Source organism: Cyprinus carpio, chromosome B14 (assembly GCF_018340385.1).
Source record: "Cyprinus carpio isolate SPL01 chromosome B14, ASM1834038v1, whole genome shotgun sequence".
NCBI lineage: Eukaryota > Metazoa > Chordata > Actinopteri > Cypriniformes > Cyprinidae > Cyprinus > Cyprinus carpio.
The window spans coordinates 7,750,898-7,766,537 of record NC_056610.1 but is presented as its reverse complement, the minus strand read 5'-3'; the positions used below and the strand labels follow the sequence as shown (position 1 = coordinate 7,766,537).

Here is a 15,640-nt window from a genome sequence, read left to right as displayed (position 1 = left end):
ATAATCGTCATTTATACATAACTCTTCTTTTCTGGGTTGCATTGTTACTCCCCTAATGAAAATATATTAAAATAAAAGAAAATATATTCAAGTGAAGCGCGAACAGTCAGGCGTGGTTTGTGGTGTTCGAGTGAGTCGTCGTGATTCAGACCGGATGAGTCGAGCGCAGATTGAATCGTTTGTCATTTCTACAGTATGGCGGAGGACAAGGTGAGAGACAGTCTGTCCGTCTTTAACGAATTAGCGTACAGATAAAAACAAATCTGGGTATGTCATGTGTATTTAAGCGCTGGGCTATCCATACGAACAGCAGTTTGTTAATTAGCGCTGTTTTGAAGGTATATTGGAGTTATGCAAAGTCACTGTGTGTTTCTGACCTCTTGGCAGGTGACAGCTCTGACAAACGACCTCAAAGTGCCTTGACATTGAGTTAACAGATCTCTGTTGTTGTCTAATCATAATGAAATCAGTGGTCTGATGTGTGTCGCTTCTGTCTCAGGATCCGGTGACTCGACTGAAGGATTTGGTTGAGCTCAAAGACCAGCTGGAGGAGATCCAGAAGAAGGTGGAGAATGAGGTTCAAGCTGGAGTTCCTCAGGTACCACAGAACCACGACTGATTCGGATCGGTCCCGTCCCGACCCAATATTACTAAAGAACACATACATAAAGCGCTGTGCTGTACTGTTAATTAGATTTGTTTTGTCATAAGATAGACCCCTTGTGAGGGATCCCATTGATTAATATAAAGTTAGCTGTATGTTTTTATGTATAAATTTATACTGAGGATAATATTATATTTATTATTATTATGACCAGTGTTATTTTAGTAATAAGATACTGTTACTAAGATACTTTCACTTTCACTGTCACTTTCACTTTCACTATTATAATTTTTATTAGTTTTTTTTTTTCTTTTTTTTTTCTTTTTAGTCTGTTTTTGGCTTTTTTTTTCTTTCCTTTACATCTATATAGTTTTATTAATATTTTTTGTAGTTATTATTATTTATTTTTTTATTTTAGTTTTGTTTATAAAGGTATTATTTAATTTTGTTTATATATATATGTATATAGTTTTATTTTTTTTATTATAGTTTTTGTTTATAAAGGTATATATTATATTTTGTTATAATATATATGTGTGTTATATTAATGTTTATTCCAGTTTCAGTTTTATTTATTAGTTTTATGAATTAATATTTGTTATTTTAGTACAACAGTATAAGGTAAATTAAAAATGTTGTCATTTTGTTATTCCAGTTAAAGCATATTTTATTTTAGAAAAATATTTAGATGAAAAAAATTAAGAAAATTGAAATTAAATAAAACTGTTGCAGCTAATGCCGTGATTTTTCTTTAGAAAGCAATGATTGATTATTGTTTTATTTTATTCATTATTGTGATTATATATTTTTTTATTATATTAAATATATATATAATTTTGCAAATAAAAAATACATAATATCTTGTGTGCATTTTGTAATAAATAAAAAATAAATAAATCACCCAAATTTATCAAGGACCCTGTAACACCCCCTTGCCGTCCCCAGTATGAAAACTCCTGTCTTAGTGATTACGAGTAAAAATTAACAAAGGTTGCATTTTCTAAGCATTTCTCAAAAACAGCTGAAACTCTTCTGTTCTGTTTGTGTCTGTCCTAAAAGGGTGGCTCACTGTTAGCATCTCCTTTCCTGAAAGGATTCCTGGCCGGGTGTGTGGTTTCCAGACTGCGTTCCTCAGCCGTCCTGGGAGTGGCTTTGGGAACCTTGACAGGAATCCACGCCGCTCAGAACTACGAGGTGCCCAACATCGAGACAAGCCTACGAGACTTCCTGAACTCTCTGAAGAAAGGACCGAGTGATTAAGAGTTCGTTAGCAACCTGATTCAGACTGAAGAGGAACACATGCGTCATTGCTGCTTGCTTTTGTGTAATTCAGCTCACATCGGAGCGCCTTCCCTGATGAATTAGATAAAAAAAAAAATCTAGACATCAACAAGTGATCAAAAATAAAACATAGTAAATAGTGTAAATCCATTAACAAACACTAAAAAATCACAATATAGCTTATTTTGTTAATCCAATTGTAAAGGCTATCTAATTAATTAATATGTGATGCGTGTTTCATAGTGAAGCGTGGCACTGTGTTCAGTTACACGTCAGTTTAACACTTTTTAAGGCAGACATAAACATTAGTATTTTAATTTTACAGTTAATCTTATATTTTGTTATTTAGTTTTTTTATTTTACAGTGAAATTCTTGTTTAAGTATTAGTAATTAAAATAATTTTGTACAAATTGTCATTTACAGCTATACTGTAAAATACATTTATTATATTGAAATAAAAATTTTCTTGAATACTTGTTTTTTATTTTACAGTTAAATTTTAATATTTTTATTTAGTAGTAATAATAACAATTTTGTAAAAATTGTAATTTCACAGCTGTACTGTAAAATTATTACACCACATAATATTTGTAATATATATTATAATATTTAATATTTTTTCTTGAATTCTTATTTTTTATTTTACAGTGAAATTACAATAGTGATATTTTTATTTCATTTTTTCTTTTATTTAGTAGTATAGTAAAAATGTTGCTGCTATTATTTTATAATCACATGGATATATAATAACAAAATCTTTGGCCAAATTGTGCAGCCCTACACACTAACACTGCAAACTCCCCCAAACTGTGCGACTCAAGCATCGTGCCCGTTTTGTTTAATACTGCACCGCTGAAGAATTAGATTTGTCCCGGTTAGAACTTCTTCCTGTACTTTCAGAAGCAGCTGTGGCTGACAGATGCTGAGCATGATTGTGATTGATAATGTTGGTTCATCTGAAGCAGAACCTCCTCTAAGAAGACGCTGGCTTTGTCTCCTGCTTCTCTTGGTCCTTATTTACGGTTCCCACGCTCCTCTCATCTCCCTCACTAAAGTTGACGGCCGCGTTCCCTTCAGCCCGTCGTCATGTGTGCTTCTGATCGAGTTCATCAAGCTCGTGCTTTCCTTCGCGGCTCTGTTGGCTTCTGGAAATCTATCCAGCCTCAAAATATCAGCGTGGATGGTGGTGCCCTACGCCATTCCTGCGCTTCTCTACGCTTTCAACAACAACCTAGTGGTGTTCATGCAAGCCTACATGGATCCCAGCTCCTTCCAAGTGCTCAGTAACCTAAAAATCGCGTCCACCGCGCTCCTCTACACGGCCTGCTTGGGAAAGCGGCTGCGGTTGGGGCAGTGGCTCGCTCTGGGGATGCTCGTGGCTGCCGGTGTTTGTCACAGCTACTCCGGTTTGGATTGGGAAGCGTCAGACGAATCCGCCACCAGGCTCCGCATCACGTCCTGGGGTCTGCTGTTGGTGCTTGTCTACTGTTTCATCTCAGGATTGGCAGCCGTTTACACCGAACGGGTGCTGAAAACCCAGCGGCTGCCTTTGAGTCTCCAGAACTTGTTTTTGTACGTCTTCGGTGTGGGAATCAATCTGGCGTCGCATCTCTCCGGCGGCGGCCGGCAGGGGTTTTTCGAGGGCTTCTCTGCCCTTGTTTGGCTCATTATCGCGGGACAGGCTGCTAACGGGCTCCTCATGTCTGTCATCATGAAACACGGAACGGGAATCACGCGGCTGTTCGTCATCTCCTCTTCTATGCTGGTGAATGGAGTGTTGTCATGGGGGATTCTGGGAATACAGCTCACACCTTACTTCCTGTTTCCTGTGGTGCTGATTGGATGGGCCGTGTACCTGTATTACAGGTAGATCGGACCGCACTGAAGATGACTTTATTGCTTTTCTATTACTCTTTATAAGTAGTGAAGGACAGCGTCTCTGATGGTTTAGTTTCTGTCTCCTGTTGTTTGTTTTCTCAGCATGAGCTTGTGCCCTCAGATATCTCTGTCTTCTGCCTTTGTTCTCTTTCTAGAAGTGCATCTTACTGTGAATGACCATCATCTCATCAAAACTGAATGTCTGCTGATTTTTTTTTTTTTTTTAATATGCAGTATTTTATTTACAAAATAAATGGTACATCACACATATTTAAGGCATATTTATGCAAATAAATATAATGGATAATTTTCAGTGGCCTGTTCAAGTGTTTTTAATAATGAGGTGTTTAGTATTTATTATGCAGAAAAATGCTGTTGTTTTGATCAGTGTTTTATTTATATGTTTTGTTTTATTTTGAAATTTTCGTTTTAGTTTAGATTGTTGTCATTTTTGATGTGTTCTTTTTATAATTTTGGTTTTCTGTTTATATTTCTATTTAGCTTTATTTTTATTTCTGTATTCGTCATTTTACTTTAACGTAAACAATTTTATTTCAGCAATATTTTTTTTTATCTAATATTTATATTTTATTGCTGGTTTATTTCAATGAACAAAATGATACATTGATTTTTAATAGTTTTAATATTAGTTAACAGCAACAACACTGTCTCTGATGTGTTTTGTCAAGTGCAAACATGTCTTTAGATAAAAAAAAATATCTAACTAATTCAAAAGGAAAACAAGTTTTGATTCTTTACTGACAGATATTTGTTTTTGTTTTAAGCAAAAACACATTATATTTTTAAAAACCCCACAACATACAACAAAAAAACTAATAATAATAACATTTTTTTTCAGTTGAGGTGTATACATCATACGTACGAAAGGTGGATAAATAAGCTTTCCATCGATGTATGATTTGTTAGGATAGGACAATATTTGGCCGAGATACAACTATTTAAAAATCAGGAATCTTGAGGGTGCAAAAAAAAATATCGCCTTTAAATTTGTCCAAATGAAGTTCTTAGCAATGCATATTAATCGAAAATTAAGTTTTGATATATTTACGGAAGGAAATGTACAAAATATCTTCATGGAACATGATCTTCTACTTAATATTGTATTGATTTTTGGCATTAAAAAAAATAACAATAATTTTGACCCATACAATGTATTGTTGGCTATTGCTACAGATATACCTGTGCTACTTATGACCAACTTATGACCGGTTTTGTGCTCCAGGGTCATACATGTTCAATTTGCATTGCAAGTAAATGTACTGTGATTAAAATTTTTTTAGATATTTGTATTGGTAAACAAAACTGAGAGCGTGGAGTGTGACTGAGAGCTTTCCGGAGCTGCTGGATTTCATCCTTGAGCTGCAGGTTTTGTGAGGACAGATGAACCGCGTCCTGAATGGCATCTCTCAGACATCTGCCTCTGTTCCTCCAGAACCGCACCAAATGCCCCGAACACCTACAAACACAACCAGCACAACAAAAAAGAAAAAAACATTCAGACCACTAGATGACAGTATAATGATATACAGTATTAAAGGAAATGCAGCTCCTGTATAACTACATATAACTATATTTTTCATTAGGGGTTCTCAAATGTGGCCCTCGAGGTACACTTTCCTGTAGAGCCCAAACTCTAACAAACACACCTGAACAAGCTTATCGAGGTCTTTAGGGTTACCAAAAAGTTACGGGCAGGTGAGTTTGATTGAAGGTTGGAGCGAAAAACTGCAGGAAAGTGGATCTCGAGGGCCACAGTTCAGAACCTGTTCTTTATATTACATTGAAGGTTTATATGAGGAACAGTATGATTTCTTATTAATATGATGCATGAGGAACCGATTGAAACTGATGTCGGTTTTCAATTAGGAATGTTTACATAATAATGAATCCAATCTGATTTCAGATTATGAAAGTTTTTGCAATCCTTTTCATGTTTTCAGTTGCATTAGCATAAATATGTCATCACGTTTAGAAATGGAAAAAGATGCCGCTATAATGATTAGTTTTGTTTATTTGTACAGCACATTTAACAATAGCAAAGTCAACATGTAAATATGAATTTTAGCAAATATTTCTTAAATATTCAGTTACGGTTTTGTTAAATACATCTGTAGTTCTATAAAAAATATTTAATGCCCTGTTACAGGGATTTTTTAGAGCTTATCCCTTATTGTGACATGACTTACTAGAGATAATGCTACATAGTGTGATCACAAATCTTTTTTTATTTTTTTTATTTTTTAAATTACAGGGTTTCTTGTCAGGATAAATCCTGAAAATTTCGAAATGCAGTTCTGAGTTCCAGGTGAGAGCAGAAAGAGCAGGAGGATTGTTAGGAGGAAACCCACAAGTTTCATCTTTCATTAGGGAGTTTGCACAATATGACTGGCAGAATCATTAAGGTAAGAGTAATAATAGGGAAGGGCAATGGAGCCAATATCTGTAGTAATCTCAGAATTATTTGTGTCTGAATATTTAGAAAAAATCTTAAAAATGGTGGAAACGGCCAGAAATAACCAATATTTGTAAAAAAAAAAAAGAGAAGTCTGTTTTAAAATGTATTCTTCTGTTCTCTCACAGTTTTCATTTAACAAATATGCTTTTTATAAACTCACAGAATTTATATATTTTTTAAAATTATAATTGTAACTTTCTCGTTAAACAAGTAAAACAATACCAGATTTCTGAAAGAACACACCGAAACAGCAGTGCAGTTATTTGATTTGCAGTTGTAATGTGCTCATTTCATTCATGGAATTTACACTCATTTATGTTTCATAGGGCTGATTGAATTGGCTTAAAATTATCTTGATAAAATTGTTTCATATCAGTCATATCAGTTTATATATTCATTAAATGTCTTTCCTGAGGTAAGTGTAAAATTGCTTTGACATTATTGCTTTCTGTTTTGGCAATCAAATACATCACAAGTGTGAATTACTTTTTAAAAGGATTAGTTTCACTTTCAAATGAAAAAAACACAGTCAGAGATATATTAATTAATATTCTGACGAATCCAAATTTTATAATGGCGGTGAGTGATACCAACGAGTATGAAGCTGATGAAACTGCTTCTATCCACATCCATCCATGGGGTTAATAAAGGCCTTCTGAAGCGAAGCGATGCATTTGTGTAAAAAAAATCCATATTTTAAACAAGTTGTGAAGTAAAAATGTAGACTTTTGCCAGACAGCCTTACGAATTCAAGTTATGAAAAAACGAACTGGCATCACGTTAGTTACACTTTTCCATAAGTTAAATAGGGAAGGTGTAGGACATAGCCTAAACTTTTTGAAACTGCGAGAGTTTTACACTTACTTTGTAAGTTGAAGGCGGTTTGGCGGAAGCTAGATATTTTACTTCATAGCTTGTTAAATATGGATTTTTTTTTTACACAAACGCATCACTTTGCATAAGAAGGCCTTTATTAACCCCACGGAGCCATGTGGAGAAGGTTTATAACGGATGAATGTGGATGGAGACATTTTCTTCAGCTTCATACTCGTTGGTCCCCGTTCACTGACATTATAAAGCTCCTATGCATCAGGATATTTATTAATATATCTCTGTCTGTGTTCATCAGAAAGAGAAAGTCATTTACACCCAAGGATGGCTTGAGGGTGAGTAAAGCTTGGGTAATTTTCAGTGAAAGTGAACTATTCCTTTAAGGGCCACAATAAACAATAAATGCTTTGAAAATATAATGCATTATATTTGCTTTTATGAAGCAAATCAAGGAGTGAATTGCCAGAAACCGGTATCTGTTAAGCATGATTCAAATTAAAAAGAAAAATAGCAGAAATGTTATATTTAGTAAATCTTACTGAAAATCCAAAAAGATGATTAATACATTTACAGTGCCGACTGAAAGTTTGTGAAACCCCTTGCAGAATCTGTGAAAAATTTTAACAGAATAAGAGATCATACAAAATTATTTTTTATATAGTACTGTCCTGGTTAAGATATTTTATATAAAGGACGTTTACATTAAGTCCCACAAGAAAAAAATAACTGAATTTATTAAGAATGACCCGTTCAAAAAGTTTGTGAACCATTGATTCTTAATACTGTGTGCGGTTACCTGGATGATCTACAAATGTTTTTTTTTTTTTTTGTTGGATTGCAATTATCCATCAAAAATGTACATTGTTTGTTTAATTTTGAGTTAAAAAATATTAATGAAAAAAAAAAAATTCAGTCAATTTCAGTGGCTGCGGGGCCCTATGCACAAGCTTTTGCCCATCATTTAAAGGTGTTGATAATGTGAGGTTTTGATGATTAGTTGTATGTTTGGACTCAGTGATTGATTTGTGGCTTATCATTTCTTGCAGGATTATCAGAAGTGCGACTTTTTACCACATGACACAGCCCTCCTCACCTGGCCTTCATCCTCACCTTCTTTCTTTGTTTGTAATGTTGTATTATATGGTATTATTATTTACTAATGTATTGGTCTGTGATTTATTTTTTTTTTTAATTTTTAATTCTAAATTGTTAGTCTTGTTTTTTAAAACATATTTTATTGTTGTATTATATGCTATTATTATTACTAATGTATTGTTCTGTGATTTTAATGACTAATCATAAATTGTTGGTCTTTTAAGTAGTTAGATTTTTATTATGTCATTATTTTTTACTAATGTATTGTTAAATTTTTTTAAATAAACTGTTTTTTTGCAATTAAAGCTTCAATTGTCCTTTTTCCTATTTCCATTAACAGTTGAAATAGCACTTTTACAGGGTTTTCTACTACAAATTCTAAACGTTATACAGTAGCAACTCTATAAAAAATTAAAATAACATTTCATAACTGTATAATAGTATACAGTATTATTAAAAATCAACAGTCATTAATGCTGTATTTTGAAATGGTAAACTTTGGTAAAAAATACAGTAAAAATGCTGTATTCACTAGTATACAGTATGCAGTTCTAACTAAACACTACTGTATGGGTAGTATTACAGTAATTTTACTGTTGAATGGTGAAATACAGCATCTACTGGATAATTGTTGCCAGTAAGTTACTGTTTTATTCCTCAGTAGATGTTCACCTGCATAAATATCCTAAATGCTGACTCTGTGTTATTCCTCAGTAGATGTTCACCTGCAGACTCTCTCCTCTGAGGTTGCTGATCTCCTGCTGGTGCTGTCTGCTCTGGTTCTCCAGGTCTGCATAGGCCTGCTGGTTCTCCCTGCGCAGCGCCTCGATCTGAAGAACCAGGATGTGACTCTCTCTGTGCAGGTACGGCATTTCGCCCTCCACACCACCCATCTGCAGATGGGACAGAGAAAGTTACATGATAAGAACAGCCTGTTTGAACTCTGCTTATTTAACTCCACCAGAACTCACCTGAATGTCACAATAATAACTGTTGGTCTCTGTGATTTTGCCAAGACATGTTTCTGGATCAACATCTTTTGTTGATCCTGGATCAAAATTGCTGTCCAAAAATATAGACTAAACCCTACCCCTAAATCTGACCCTACCCATAATTTATACCTAAAATCAGTGTGAAATGATAGCTGATTAACAAGAGTGTAGAAGCACCTAACCCTGATCGTAAGCCTAAAACAGATATTTCCTGAAAAGTTATCCCTCAATTCTGATTGGTTAATTGGAATGTTGTTCCAGGATCAACAATGACGTTGATCCAGGAACATGTTGTACTTGGTAAAATCACAGTCACCAATAACTGTTACAGATCTTAAACACTGACAACAATTTATAAACTCCATTTTATAAACGGATTGATCAATCAGAAGCCAGGACTGGAAATATCAGTTTTATGAAAAGGGTCATGAACTGAGAAATCTAAATTCCCTTGATCTTTGACATATACTGTAAGAGCTCATTGTGCTATAAAATAATTCTGTACATTTCAGAACTCAAAACTTTCTTGTTTGTCTAAAACAAAGACAATGGAATACCCAAGACATGTCACTCGTATAGTTTTGAATGGGGAAAAATGCAACGCTCAATATGGCCGCTCAATCACAGGAAGCGCCGCCTTCTTAATGAAAGAGCCAATGTGCGTCACTGCAGCTGCCGTTAGAAGCATCCTGGTTGCTATAGAAACAGTCAGCGTTCTGATACTTGCTCTTAGGACTGCACACTGGCTGATCTAGCCTGAAAAATAATCTTTTAATAACACTATTTGAGCAAAAGTAACAACATTTATGACACAGTTGTTGTCAGATTTCTTTGGTCATTTCAAATATGAAATTTAATCGTAAGCTTAGTGAACAGTTTTGGAGAATTTGATTATTCCCCATTCAAAGAGATAGGAGTTGCACTTGCATGCCTGAGAGGCATTTCAAAGATGGCCGCCGAGTGACATGCCTTGTCTTAAAAGGACTTTGGTCTAAAAACAGATTATAGTGAAGCAAATCAACCAAAACCAATAGCTTAATCAGTGTGCCGCTCTATGATGTAATAGAGCGTATAAACACCGCCTCCGCAGAAGAAGATCAACGCCTGCTTCTACATCACTGCCTGTTTAGCCCCGCCCCTGACTACATCACTGCCTGTTTAGCCCCGCCCACCGATTCTATATCACTGCTTGTTTAGCCCGACCACCGTTGATAATCTACTGCCTCTTTTTTCCATGACCACAGATTCTATATCACTGCCTGTTTAGCCCGACCACCGATTCTATATCACTGCCTCTTTAGACCCAACCACCAGATTTCTATATCACTGCCTGTTTAGACCCGACCACAGATTCTATATCACTGTCTGTTTAGACCCGACCACAGATTCAATATCACTGTCTGTTTAGACCCGACCACAGATTCTATATCACTGCTTTTTAGCCCCGCCCACTGATTCTATATCACTGCCGGTTTAGCTAGTGCGTTTAGACCCAACCACAGATGTCTGTCTTAGTTTAGCCCCGCCCACTGATTCTATATCACTGCCTCCCACCAACAGATTCAATATGCCTGTTTAGCCCCGCCCCGCCCACTGATTCTATATCACTGCCGGTTTAGCTAGTGCGTTTAGACCCAACCACAGATTCTATATCACTGCCTGTTTAGCCCCGACCACTGATTCACTATTATCACGGCCTGTTTATTCTATATTTAGCCCACACCACCGATTCATATCACTGCCTGTTTAGACCCAACCACAGATTCTATATCACTGCTTGTTTAGCCTGCCCACTGGTTTTAATCCATAGCCTGGACCCGACCACAGATTCATATCATCATCACCAAAGATTCTATTGCCTGCTTTCTACATCACTGCCTGTTTTAGCCTCGCCCATCGATTCTATATCCTGCCCTTTTAGACCCAACCACAGATTCTATATCATTGCTTGTTAGCCCCACCCACAGATTCACATCACTGCCTGTTTAGCCTATCAATTCTACCACCCACAGATTCTACAACACATCCTATAACACCACCCACCAATCCAATAAAACAACCCCATAAAAACTACCTGCCCGACCACAGATTCTATATCGCTGCCTGTTACCCCGCCCACAGAATCCATATCACTGCCTGTTTAGCCCCGCCCAGATTGCCTGTTTAGCCTCGCCCATTGATTCTATATCACTGCCTGTTTAGCCCCTCCCACAGATTTTATATCACTGCCTGTTTAGCTCCGCCCACAGATTCTATATCACTGCCTCTTTAGAACCAACCACAGATTCTATATCACTGCCTGTTTAGCCCCACCCACAGATTCTATATCACTGCCTGTGTAACCCCTCTCTCCCGGGTCCTCACCGCCACACCTCGTACTTGCTCCAAGTGAGCCTCGAACCCGGGTCTCCGGCATGGGAGGTGGCAATACTAACAAGGGGGCTAAATGATTGCAGCCACTAGCGCGTCTCTTGAGATCAGGGGAGTGAGGTTTACCTGCACAGCACCTACTCGCTGGCCTCTGTTACACTCACCCCCCTAAACCTCACTCCCATCTGGGTCACGGCACCAATGTAACCCCTCTTTGCCGGGTCCACACCACCACACCTCGTACTTCCTCCGAGTGGGCCTCGACCCCAGGTCTCCAGCATGGGAGGCGGACGCACTAACAAGGAGGCTAAATGACTGCAGCCACCAGCGTCGCTAGTGCATCTCTCGTGACCCGGATGGGCGTGAGGTTTAGGGGGTTGAGTCTAACGGAGGCCAGCGAGTAGGTGCTGTGCAGGTAAACCTCACTCCCATGATCTCCAGAGACGCACTAGCGACTGACGCTGGTGGCTGCAGTCATTTAGCCTCCTTGTTAGTGCATCCGTCTCCCATGCCGGAGACCCGGGTTTTAGGCCCACTCGGAGCAAGTACGAGGTGTGGCGGTGTGGACCCGGGAGAGAGGGGTTACACCTGTTTAGCCCCGACCACAGATTCTATATAACTGCCTGTTTAGCCTCGCCCATCGATTCTATATCACTGCCTGTTTAGACCCGACCACAGATTCTATATCACTGCCTGTTTAGACCCGACCACAGATTCTATATCACTGCCTGTTTAGCCCCGACCACAGATTCCATATCACTCCCCCACAAACCTCGCCCATCGATTCTATATCACTGCCTCTTTAGACCCAACCACAGATTCTATATCACTGCTTGTTTAGCCCGACCACCGATTCTATATCACTGCCTCTTTAGACCCAACCACAGATTCTATATCACTGCCTGTTTAGCCTCGCCCATCGATTCTATATCACTGCCTGTTTAGCCCCGACCACAGATTCTAAATCAGTGTCTGTTTAGACCCGACCACCGATTTTATATAATTGCCTATTTAGACCCAACCACAGATTCCATATCGATGCCTGTTTAGCTAGCCTCGCCCATATCTATATCCTACCTCTTTAGACCAACCCAGACTATATCACTGCCTGTTTAGCCTCGCCCATCGATATATCACTGCCTGTTTAGCCCCGACCACAGATTCTATATCACTGTCTGGTTAGCCCCCGACCTAATTTAGACCCAACCACCGATTTTATATCACTGCCTGTTTAGCCCCGACCACAGATTCTAAATCACTGTCTGTTTAGACCCTACCACCGCCCCCACACACCGATTTTATATCACTGCCTGTTTAGCCCCGACCACAGATTCTGTATCACTGCCTGTTTTGCCCCGAGCACAGATTCTATATCACTGCCTGTTTAACCACCCCCATAGACCCTAACACAAATTCCATATCACCCCCTACCAAAGACCCTACAACACATCCTATATAACCCCGACCACCGATTTTATAGAATCGGGTGTGGCGGTGTGGACCCGGGGGAAAGAGGGGTTACATTGGTGCCGTGACCCGGATGGGAGTGAGGTTTAGGGGGGTGAGTGTAACAGAGGCCAGCGAGTAGGTGCTGTGCAGGTAAACCTCACTCCCCTGATCTCGAGAGACACACTAGCGACTGACGCTGGTGGCTGCAGTCATTTAGCCTCCTTGTTAGTGAATCTGTCTCCCATGCCGGAGACCCGGGTTCAAGGCCCACTCGGAGCAAGTACGGGGTGTGGTGGTGTGGACCCGGGAGAGAGGGGTTACACCTGTTTATCCCCGACCACAGATTCTATATAACTGCCTCCATTTAGACCCGACCACACAAAGCATTCTATAAATCACTGCCTGTTTTAGCCTCAACACGCCATCTGTCTGTCTATCACGGCCTGTTTTGAGAATACCCGCTGGGAATCTGCACGAATGGGATATATCACTGCCTGTTTAGAGCCGACCACAGATTTCGAATATTATCACTGCCTGTTTAGCACCCCTGCCTACAGATTCTATGTCCGACTGCCTGTTTAGCCGCGCGCCATCGATTTGTATATCACTGCCTGTTTGTTGTACGACCCGACCACAGATTCAATATCACTGTCTGTTTAGACCCGACCACAGATTGCATCCCTATCTATCACGGCCAAGTTCGGGTTCCGTGTTTAGCCTCCCCGCCCATCGATTCTAATATCACTGCCTGTTGTAGACCTGCGACCTCAGATTCTATATCACTGCCTGTTTAGACCCGCTCCGTCTAGATTCTATATCAACGCCAGCCTGTTTAGCCCCCCCCGACCACATTTATCCTTATTCTTTATATCACGGAACTGTTTTCTCTAGCCTCCGCCCATCGATTGCTGGTGAGTTCAGTGTATATCACTGAACTTTAGACCCACCACCAGATTTTCTATATCACTGCCTGTTTTTACATCTGCCCGAGGACCACAAATTGCGTCTGGTTTTTGTTAAGAGTGATTTCAAAATGCATAGCAGATGCCTCTTCAACCCCCACCACAGATTGTTTGAGCTAAATCACTGTGTCTGTTTCGGACTCCGAATGTTAACAAAGACTTTTTAACGATTTTTTATCATTGCCTATTTATGACCCAACCACCGATTTGTAATATCACTGCCTGTTGAGAGCCAATTACCACAGATTCTAAATCACTGCCCTTTTGTTCTTTTAATCTTGCCCCCCCGACCACAGATTCTATATCACTGATCTGTTTTATCTTATGCTGTTTGCCCCGACCCCCACAGGAGATCCATATCACTGCCTGTTTTTAGCCTCGCCCATTGATTACTATTTCACTGCCTGTTTGCTGTCCGCCCACAGATTCCTCGTAGTATCGCACTGCCTCTTTTAAGAACCCTCCACAGATTCTATATCACTGCCTGTTTTCAGTCAGCCCCACCCAACAGATTCTAATATCACTTTGCCTCTGTGTGTAACCCCTCTCTGCCGGGTCCATACCGCGCCACAAAAAATCAGACGGACAAAAACTCCAAGTGAGCCCTCGAAATGATCCACCCGGGTCCTCCGGCATGGGAGGTGGCAATAACTGAACAAGGGGGCTAAAGTGATGCAGCAAATATTGAGCGCGTGCTCTTGAGATCAGGGGAGTGAGGTTTACCTGCGCAGCACCTACTCGCTGGCCTCTGTTTTGTTTACACTCACCCCCCCTAAACCTCCCGACTCCCCGACTGGGTCACGGCACCACGTCTGTGTGTGAAAAACCCCTTTCTTTATTGATAAAGGGTTCCACACCACCACACCTCGTACTTGCTCCGAGTGGGCCCCTGCTCAACCCGGGTCTCCAGCATGGGAGGCGGTGACGCCCTAACAAGGAGGCTAATTGACTGCAGCCACCAGCGTCCCGATAGGCCTGAGGTTTTAAGGGGGTTTTCCGAGTCTAACGGAGGCCAGCGATTAATAGGTGCTGTGCAGGGTAACCTCACTCCTCTGATCTCCAGAGACGCACTAGCGACTGACGCTGGGTGGCCTGCAAGTCATTTAGCCTCCTTTTTAAGGCTTTTGCAATCCTACTTTCCTTCCCATTGCCGGAGACCCGGTTTTTCCCAGGCCCACTTTTAGCAAATATTGAGGTGTGGCGGGTGTGGACCATAGCACTGGAGAGAGGGGTCTTTAATGACCTATTTTTTTTAGCCCCGACCACGGGCATTCTATATCACTGCCTGTTTAGAGCCTCGCCCCATCGAGATCATAAATCACTGATTACTCTTTGGAGCCCAACCACAGATTCTATATCACTGCACTGTTTTAGACCCGACCACAGATTTTCTATATCACTGCCTGACTGCCCCTTGCCCAGGGATTCCAGAGGGCTCTGTCACTGGCCCTCTGTTTAGCCCTCGCCCATCGATTCTATATTATCACTGCCTCTTTATTATCATTCACCACAGATTCTACATCACTGCCTGTTTAGCCTCGCCCATCAATTCTATATCACTGCCTCTTTAGACCCAACCATAGATTCTATATCACTGCCTGTTTAGCCTAACCCATCGATTCTATATCACTGCCTGTTTAGCTCCGACCACAAATTCTGTATCACTGCCTCTTTAGCCCCGACCACAGATTCTAAATCACT

General features: G+C 39.7%; 2 protein-coding genes across 2 annotated transcripts; both read left to right on the top strand.

The window, feature by feature from the left end:
* Positions 1 to 68: 68 nt before the first annotated feature.
* LOC122139602 (SLC35A4 upstream open reading frame protein-like) lies at positions 69 to 1,969 on the top strand. The gene is made up of 3 exons (XM_042737927.1): positions 69 to 210; positions 500 to 598; positions 1,664 to 1,969. Exons 1-3 carry the CDS (start codon positions 196 to 198, stop codon positions 1,862 to 1,864), a joined length of 315 nt encoding a protein of 104 aa, XP_042593861.1. The 5' UTR covers positions 69 to 195; the 3' UTR covers positions 1,865 to 1,969.
* Positions 1,970 to 2,532: 563 nt separating this feature from the next.
* On the top strand, positions 2,533 to 4,077 carry slc35a4 (solute carrier family 35 member A4). The gene has a single exon (XM_019064050.2). The coding sequence runs from the start codon at positions 2,806 to 2,808 to the stop codon at positions 3,754 to 3,756; it is 951 nt and encodes a 316-aa protein (XP_018919595.2). The 5' UTR covers positions 2,533 to 2,805; the 3' UTR covers positions 3,757 to 4,077.
* The last annotated feature ends 11,563 nt before the right edge of the window (positions 4,078 to 15,640 follow it).

Bases quoted from the DNA above. Each gene is read 5' to 3' on its own strand.
- slc35a4 (XM_019064050.2), top strand. From the start codon at position 2,806: ATGCTGAGCATGATTGTGATTGATAATGTTGGTTCATCTGAAGCAGAA.
- LOC122139602 (XM_042737927.1), top strand. The intron at 599-1,663 runs GTACCACAGAAC...CTGTCCTAAAAG, and splicing joins TTCAAGCTGGAGTTCCTCAG to GGTGGCTCACTGTTAGCATC.